At 47.2% G+C, this 9,447-nt stretch overlaps 1 protein-coding gene across 3 annotated transcripts in view; it reads left to right on the forward strand.

Annotated features, from left to right (window-relative positions):
• adgrl3.1 (adhesion G protein-coupled receptor L3.1) overlaps positions 1-7,890 on the forward strand; it is a 101,707-nt gene extending 93,817 nt beyond the window's left edge. For 2 of the 3 annotated variants that reach the window (XM_063218370.1, XM_063218371.1), the window contains exons 20-23: positions 203-371; positions 1,320-1,445; positions 2,378-2,474; positions 6,764-7,890. In XM_063218370.1, coding sequence (XP_063074440.1) covers positions 203-371; positions 1,320-1,445; positions 2,378-2,474; positions 6,764-7,803 — 1,432 coding nt within the window. In that variant the 3' untranslated portion in view covers positions 7,804-7,890. The remainder of the gene's footprint in view (positions 1-202; positions 372-1,319; positions 1,446-2,377; positions 2,475-6,763) is intronic. The other variant, XM_063218372.1, reaches the window with a different exon arrangement.
• Positions 7,891-9,447: the final 1,557 nt, after the last annotated feature.

Here is a 9,447-nt window from a genome sequence, read left to right on the forward strand (position 1 = left end):
TGAGCTCAGCAGTGTTCACATTTAACAGTGTCATTGTTGAACTGAATCGCAGCCACAAAAGTGTCAACAATTTAATGTCCTTAATAAAGTAGACTTTGGCCTAATGCGAGTCCGTTTGCTAGTGCCATGGTGTTATTAGCAAGAGAGTGGGCTGTGAGATTTATCCCGACTCTAACCGCATGGCGATCCTGGTGTTTTATAGGTCCTGGGTGATCGGAGCCATTGCGCTGCTCTGCCTCCTGGGCTTGACCTGGGCCTTTGGCTTGATGTACATCAACGAGAGCACCGTCATCATGGCCTATCTCTTCACCATCTTCAACTCGCTGCAAGGAATGTTCATCTTCATATTCCACTGCATCCTGCAAAAGAAGGTACGTCAGCCAGAGGGCCAAAAGCCACATAATATTCGTCACGTCCAGATGTCTGTCTTGACTGCCCGTCCGCATGGAGCCGGTTTTATGAGATTGATAGCTTGAGTGCTAAATGTGCTCGTGCACTTAAGGTTTTCTCACATGGGATGTGTAAACACCAAGTATCGGGTTTACAGAACAGAAAGCATGCAACAGTTCTGCCAGCCTTGCTCATCAGTCCATTAACCACGAATTAGCAGCTCTTCAGTGGCCCAATAAACAGTACAGTAAACACAATCATATCCTGTTAACACTCCTTTATGGAAGGCATTGGGTTACAGCGCTCCATTTAGCGCTTGGTCCAGGAACTAGCGCTCATTTCAAACAGACGGATGGGCTGCATGGCGGAGAAAATCGGTGCTAACCGTGGCCAATCCGCCATCCCCCCACACTCTGAGGCAGTTCGGGGCAGAAGGCTAGCTCTAAAGAGGGGGCGAGTGGGATGCTAAGCCAAACATACATAAATACTGTTTCGGATCAAGCCCTTCTGTCTGGGGGAAAAAAGCCTTTGTTTTCAGTCTTTCGGGGAGGCTCACGAGTTCATGCGTCTGCTGGGAGGCGGCTGAGATGCAGTCGGTGAGACGGCACTCATACAGCATTGCAGCTGTGCAAACAGAGCATGACGAGGGCGGTCTCAGCCAACTTAATGTTGTTAAAAAGCAATTACTCTGTTATTTGGATTGAACTGATTGGGATCTTTGTGCTGATAAGTCAAATTGTTTTACATTTTTGCAATAATAATAGATTTTTGGATAAATGATGCCTCTTGTTGGTAGGATTACAGCACTTTTGTATGGGCATAATCAGGCTTATGAAGAGATGCGATTATATGGATGAGAAGAGGGTGTTTTCGAAGTTCTGCGAGTGTGTTCACACTTAACATCTCTGTCACATGAACATCCACACCAGGTGCGTAAGGAGTATGGGAGATGCCTACGCACACATTGCTGCAGTGGGAAGAGCGTGGAGTCGACTATCTCCACCTCAAGCAAGAACAACACCTCCCGCACACCACGCTACTCTACTGCTTCACAGGTGACAAGCGCACACACACACGCACACGCACACACACACACACACACACACACACACACACACACACACACACACACACACACACACACACACACACACACACACACACACACACACACACACACACACACACACACACACACACACACCTTTATATATAGGCCTACTATACATACGTACATAATTCACAAACATTGTACATTATTCATGCTGCTCTTGTGCTGCTAATTGTGAACCACTTACTGTAACTCAGTTACACACCACACAAACCGCACTATTATTTCTAAGATATGTCTTGAACCATAACACACAACGAGGCACAGCATCAACGTCACATGTCAGTACTGTGCTCTGTGATTCAGACAAGCCTCTTCAGAAACAGTACAATACTTACTATTGCGTCAGGTACAGTAAGCCTTGACGATCAAGACTAGAATATGCATAAGATAATCCAAGTGAGATTCTTGAATTTTTTTTACACTGCTCTCAGGTACTTGCTTCTAGACAAGGTATATCATATGGTCTAATGGAGCATTTTACTGCAAATTCCCAACAAGGCTGTCTGTTAAAGAGACACTCGTCCTCTATTTTTACCCCGGTCCTCTGGGGGCCGGTTGGAGTTTTCGTAGTGGAGTGTCTCTAATCACTGCGCTGTTCAGGCCTCTCTCAGCGCCCTTCCTGCCTGCCAGCGTGATGTATGGTCTGGCTCCGTGAGCCTCGGGTCTCCAAAGCCCAGCCCAGGCTTTAGGCCATTAGTTCTCTCTGTGCCGCAGCTCCGTCCGGCGCAGAGGCCGGCTGTGTCCATCCAGCTGAGGGATGAGCAGGGCATTTTTGTCCTTCGCCAGGCCCAGCGTGCTCCCAATATCTGCCCTGACCTTGTCCGCTTGTATTCCCCCCTCCTTGCTTTGTTTCGCCCCTGTCTGTCGTCTCAGAGCCGAATCCGCCGGATGTGGAACGACACAGTGAGGAAGCAGACAGAGTCCTCATTCATCTCGGGTGAAATTAACAGCTCAGCAACTCTCAACAGAGGTGAACCAAATTTCTGTCTTTCTTTCCTATGGTCTGTCTTCAGCGTTTCCCCCAGAGTCATGATATGTCTAATCATTTTTTTTTACATCAGGTCTATGCATCCCTTGTAAAACAATCACAAATCATGATTGCTTCCACTGAGGTTCTCTTGGAGTGTGTGTTAAGCCAAACACTGAAAGGCATAGGCTGAAGGGAACCTGGCCAATATCATCACACCATCTCCAACCAAACCCTCAGAGAGGCCGTAGTAGAGCCCTGATTTACTTTCCTTCTCAGTCCCTCATCACTCTGTCCAACTTTCAGTGTGACACGTCAACAAACAGAGCTTTTCAGATCGGCCCTCGCAGCTGTTTTGTTCCAATGGAGCGGGCCAACACAAGGGACCGAGTTCATATGTGCAGCCAAAGGTTGATGTGCTGACTGACAGAAGATAAACACTCCGCAGGGCCCCTGATTTCTCCATAATCATCCCCCGCTACCAAACGCAATGCCATTGGTGCTGATAGAGGGTTGTGTTATAGTTCTAATGAGCTAAATGTACAGTGCTCACTCTCACAGCTCTCAGAGTACTGCCAGGAAATAGATGTAAACATGCATATGTTACCATGGCTGGCTTTCACGTGCTAATGACAGGCATGCGAATGGGTTGGTGTTGAGGGAGGTGGAGGAAAGCTCCATGCCCACTGATGGAAGGGTCTGCCCTGGCCGCCATATGCTCTAAATCTGGGAGATGTGCTGGTTCTCTACGACACTAATAAGCTGTTAGTGTGACAGATTGATGTTGGAGTGAGAGTGTGAGTGTCAGGATCTGAATAATTATGCACTTAGTGCGCCAGTCCTAGGACTTCAGTCACTTGCTCTCTCGAACAGTCGGATATGGCCCTCTCTATTTTTGTGCCACGTTATATCTGTATTTCCTTCTCTTATGGCAGGTAGATTTGGCAGGATTACACTGGCAGAGAGAGTGTGTGTGTGTGTGTGTGTGTGTGTGCATGCGTGCGTGCGTGTGTGTGAAAGCGATAAAGTCATACTTGCGACTGCCAAGCATAATTTGCCATTTTAAATATGGAATTATCTCTCCTTGAATGGCCTTCAGTGTCCAGAAAGCACATATTTTTTCCTAAAGAGTAATTAGTTTCAGACCTCAAACTCCGCTCGCTAGCTTTAGGTCAGTAAAAGCCACCTTACTCTCACACCCTCAGTCCTGCAGTGTAGTGTTGGGTGGATACTCCTGACCTACAAAAAGACCCAAGCCAGCAAACCAGCCTCTTCAATGTGAAGGCTACTCTTGACCACAAGGTTCCTTTGCTTAGCCCAGAACTCTAGCACACTGAAGTCCAATGACAAAACAGATGAGAGAGAGAGAGAGAGAGAGAGAGAGAGAGAGAGAGAGAGAGAGAGAGAGAGAGAGAGAGAGAGAGAGAGAGAGAGAGAGAGAGAGAGAGAATAAAGGATCTCGTTGCTAGAGTGGTTGTATGTGTCTGACCTTGCTTTTGTACTGCCATGTTTTTGATGATATCTTGTACTGTAATTATGTCCTGTACTGTAAAGAAGGAAGGGAAAAATATCATAATGCATAATTTTATCAAAATGAATTGATTTGTTCAATGTGCTTCCCATAGATATATCATATTGATGTAGTCACAGCATGTTGTGTGTGCTATGTGCAGTATAAAGCCATTTGAAGCAACATGGGGCTCTTTCTATGTGTTTTTGCGTATATGTGTCTATGACTGTGGGCTGCAGCCAAATGCCCTGAGATGTACCAGGCAGAGCTCAGGGCAGGCTGCTACTGGCTGTGCCCCGTTTTTCTCTCTCAGCGCAGCTACATCAACCATGCGCAAAAGCAAGCATAAACAATGCATGAAAGCTGCATGAAGCATACATTAAGAATTGAACTGCAACGCAAACAGCTCACTGATCTTATTTTTAGAAGATGTGTGCATAACAGGCTTGGGTGATGCACTGTCCTCTATGTCATATCCAGTGCTTCATAGGAGCTTCATACAGCCGTGACGTTCTATGCATGTTTGTTTTGACATGTTGTTGATATGCCTGTGCTGAGATTATAGTGTGATGGCAAATTGGCTGTTGGCAGAGACTGAATGCTGAAGTGTTGTCCGTTTGCCTGATCAATATCTCATTGTTCTCTCTTTCTGTCTGTCTGTCTTTCTCTCTCTCTTTCTTTCTCTCTCTCTGTCTATCTATCTCTCTGTCCCTCTCTCTGTGTCTGTCTCTCGATCTCTTTGTCTCTTTGTGGCTGCTGCAGGTGCTATGGCTAATCATCTAATCACTAATGCTCTGCTGAGGCCCCATGCCACTAACAATCCCTATAACACTTTGCTTGGGGATTCGGCTGTCTATAACAACCCCACAGTGAGCATGTACAACACACAAGGTGTGCCAACGTCTCTGTCTGTTTGCCCCTGTTTTCCCCTCTTTCTCCCCCTATAGATGCCCCCCCACTCCCCCACTCTTTCTTTGTCCCTTTGCCCGTCTCTCACCCACCCTTCCTTCCTCTGCCTTTCATCTTGTGTACCTCATAGACAAGATAAAGATGCTACAATACCACACAGCAATACAAATGGCATCCACTTGAGAGTGTTCATGATTACCAGCCGAAATGCCTATGAATGCTATTTAAATATATCAATCTAAATTGCCATAACAAAGCTATTTTTCACCAGTAATCCCTCAACAAATGATTAACTTTTGTAGTATTTCTCGAATAATGTTAATATCTTGGCTGGAAATCATGAGGTGTAGCCATTAAGAGTTCTGTTGTGCGTGATGATGAGCCTGTACCGATGTAGTTTAAAGCTGAGCTTTACTGCAGTGCATGTTTACCTGCTGTTGTTTTCTTTGAAGCACTGATGCCCTGCCATGTTCTGTAACGTAGCTGAAGTGGTTATTTTTCTTCATATCAGTCTTAAGGTCTGTGAAGCTACTGAGTTGAGAATGACTGATACGATTCTTGTGTCCCAGCAACTGCAAATTGTGACAAATGATGTGCCTCAGATTATTTTAGTCATAATACAGTACTGTGTGTGTGTGTGTGTGTGCGTGCGTGCGTGTGTCTGTGAGAGAGAGCGAGAGAGAGTGAGAGAGTGTGTGCACGCACGCGTACATGTTTATGACTATTTTAGTCTATGTGAAGTCACTGTTCTTGTGCACGATATATCTGTAATCACACATTGTCTTCTTTCTTTCTCTCTTCTCTCTTCCATGCTGTCCCATAGCTCCCTACAGAGACTCAAGTACGCGAGTAGCTCTCACACTATCACAATTGACCATCAAATGTCAAAGACTCTGGCTGAGCTTTCTCTTCCCTGAGTGCTGGCAGACTAACAAAGTCACACTGCAAAACCATCAATCAGGAGTCCAAGACCTCTTGCCTCTGCCAAAGTTCCTTGTTAATGAAAACACTGAGTCACATACCGCTGAATTAACCCCAACCTTTACAGTGACTTTTACATAGCATTCTTTAATGCAACATTTGGCTATTTGGGATAATGTATGATTTCCCATGAGACTAATAATGGACTACATTGATGCATAATTGAATACATCGATTATCTGTAAGAAAAAATCACATTCACAGACACAGGTCGGCATGGTCTGATTCTTTTTCCCATAAGCTGCCACATATCGTCCCGCTCCAAGGGAACAGAAAGTCTCTGTTATAAGTCCTCATGTATTTTGTATCTTCTCTGTCTGTCTTTCATCAGTGCCTGAAAGCCCCATTGCTATTTTAACGGCTCAGTGATGTGCTATTTATAAACATCGAGTGATATGTTAATTCACAGCTAATACTCATCTTGATAATGACAAAGCACTCCGTGTTGTCACCTAGCAGAGGGAGTGAAGTTCAAATACAAAAGCAGGCTTTCAGTCTCTGACACATTAAAGTGAAAATTGAATTCTTTAATTATCTGAATGTAACATTGTCATGTGCAGTTTGTAGACTGGATCGGTGGGAGGTTGTGTCTCTTGTGTAGCGGAATAGTACAGAGGATGACATATGACATTGAGTGTTCACTCCCCCGGTGTGGACTCACACGTACAGGGGTGCGTCTCTAGACAGTGTCGTTGCTATCTAAGTAGCAACTTACTTGGTTGTAATGCAATTTCCCATTGCCAACTTACTAGGTGACTAACTGGTTAGCAACGACACTGTTGAGAAAGGGGGTCCAGCATAGCCTGCTAAGTAACAAACACAGAACATAAATGCCTTTTTCTGAACTCCACCCTTCTGTGCGTGTGCCTGTGTGTTTGTGTGTTGTCTCCAGAAGGAATCCTCAACAATGCACGTGACTCCAGCGTGATGGACACCCTGCCCCTCAATGGCAACCACGTGAACAGCTACACCATGCCAGGTGGCGAGTACCTCAGCGACTGTGTGCAGATCATTGACCGCGGCTACAGCACCATGCATAAGGAGACCACTCTGGAGAAGAAGATTCTGAAGGAGCTCACGTCCAACTACATCCCCTCCTACCTGAACAACCATGAACAGCGGCCCAACGAGCACAGCCGCAACCTGACCAACAAAACCCTCAACGGTATGGGCAACGGCAGCGGCATGGGCAGCAGCATGGGCACCAGTGCTGGACTGGGCGTGAGCGGAGGAGGAGGTGGTGGTGGAGGTAGCAGCGGAGGGGTCGGCCAAGAGGATGCCATGGTGCTGGATAATCCTGCTGCTTTCCCCCACGACGAGGCCGGAGGGCTGAGCTTGGAGATCATCCGCGAGGAGTCCCAGGCCCCCCTGCTGCCCCCGCGACCCCCTCCGCCAGAGAACCACCAGCCCATGCAGACCTTCTCCACCCGCCGCCGCCACCCTGCCCAAGAGACCAACGAGAGCTTTTTCCCTCTGTTGCCCGGCGATCGGGTGCCAGCCGGTGAGCCCGGATCGTCGCAGACGCACGGGCACCAGCACGGACGACCCTCACACACGCGCTCGCCGTCGCCGCACAGGGACTCGCTGTACACCAGCATGCCCACACTCGCTGACCTGCCACACGGGGAGATGATCAACGGCATCCACGACGACCGTGACGAGGATGAGGACGAGGACGAGGAAGACGAGGACGGCAGCGATCTGCAGCTGCCCAATGGGAAGAGTGGCAGCGGCAGCATGGACGCCGACGACGTCTACTACAAGAGCATGCCCAACCTGGGCAACTCCAGGAACCACATCCACGAGCTGCAGAGCTACTACCAGATGGGCCGCGGAGGCAGCGACGGCTACATCGTATCCCCTGACAAGGAGGAAGACTCGTCTCCAGAGGAGCCACCTGTGGACCCCTCGCACCTGGTTACCAGCCTATAGACAGGAAGCCACAGTCCTGGGTGGCTCAGGACATGAGCTGGAGTGTGTGTGTGTGTGTGTGTGTGTGTGTGTGTGTGTGTGTGTGGGTGGGTGTGTGTGTGTGTGTGTTTGGTGTGTGTGTGTGTGTGTGTGTGTGCGTGCGTGCGTGTGTGTGTGTGTGTGTGTGTGTGTGTGTGTGTGTGTGTGTGTGTGTGTGTGTGTGTGTGTGTGTGTGTGTGTGTGTGTGTGTGCGCTCGTGTTTGTGGAGGGTGGGGGGGTGGTTGGGTGCTTGTGTGTGTATGGGTGCAAGCATGTAAGTCTGTTGTGTGTGCACATGCACGTTTGTGCGTCTGTATGTTTGTAAATCTTTGTGTGTGTGAGTGTGTGTGTGCGTGTGCATGTGTGTGTGAGTGTATGTGTGTGTGATGGTATGCGTGTGTGTGTGGAGTACATCTGCTCCTAGTAAAAAACACACAGAGCAGAAGATGCTGTCCAGAGCTCAGTTATGTTGACACCAAGATGACAAATGACTGAAACGGTGGAACGTGAGCACATGCATCTGGACGAAAACTCTCACTGTGTGTGAAAAGTGAACATTTTGGTCAGGAAAAAAAAACTCTGATTAGGAAAGAGGTTGGACACACTGACCATGCACTGGCTACACCTGACTTGTGGATACTTGTTTGATGTTATCCGTTAATCTTAGACTTGACTTTTGAGAGTCTGCCAACTGTTTGAAGAGCCCGTGTCTACTGCAGTGCGTCTATGGAGTCTACATTAGGAGACCCTATCCAACAAACTGTGCCAGTGGACAGGTCTCTCTCTGCATCTGTCCAGATTTCTACATACTGTGGGGACACAATCTAAAGACAAACGAAAGAGAAACTCAGACTAGCTGCCACATAGAGTATGTAACCCCAGTGATACAAGAGAGTATCATACAACTTTATCCACACCCGACCCGCCCTTGTAGTTTACCGTTTGGACTGCTGCATACATCCTCTCACATTCCCACGGGTTTCCAGCACTCTTTTGTTTGTCGTCAGTACTTTCCCTGATGCATTAGTTCACACCTTGAGGAAAAGCATCTTGTGATCACAGACTGCGAGGCTATTTCTATATATCCCTCTTTTTTCCTTTCTGCTAAGACTTTGGGTTATTGAGGAAAACATTCAACGAGACCTAAATACAGAGAAATATAATGTATTTCTGTGTAAAATGTACAGATACAAGCATTGCATATGATATGCATTTCATGACTTTTTTATTTTGTACTTTTGTCTGTGTGTGTGTTTACTAGAGCGTTTTTCTTTCTTAATCTCTGGGGCCTCCTTATGTTACCCTCCAGTGCCACTAGGATATCCCTCTTCTATCCCCAACCCCTCCTCTTTCTCTTTCTCTTTCTCTTTCTTTTTCCCCCTCCCCTCTGTTACAAAGTAGATGAAGCACCACTGAACCAATGCCACATTTTTTCTAGCATTATATGAACATTTTTTTTATATTTCTCTCCTTCATATTATTTGGTTCTCTGAGTGATCAGTAGGCACACATGGATCGATAGCAAGGGGGTAATGCCAAACCCTCAGGGGGTATCCAGATGTGCTATCCGTGTGGCATACCAATGCACCCTGACCAGGGGTGGGTGGCGTCTTGTGGAGGGTGAGC

The sequence above is a fragment of the Engraulis encrasicolus genome, chromosome 16, assembly GCF_034702125.1.
Source record: "Engraulis encrasicolus isolate BLACKSEA-1 chromosome 16, IST_EnEncr_1.0, whole genome shotgun sequence".
NCBI classification, from domain to species: domain Eukaryota; kingdom Metazoa; phylum Chordata; class Actinopteri; order Clupeiformes; family Engraulidae; genus Engraulis; species Engraulis encrasicolus.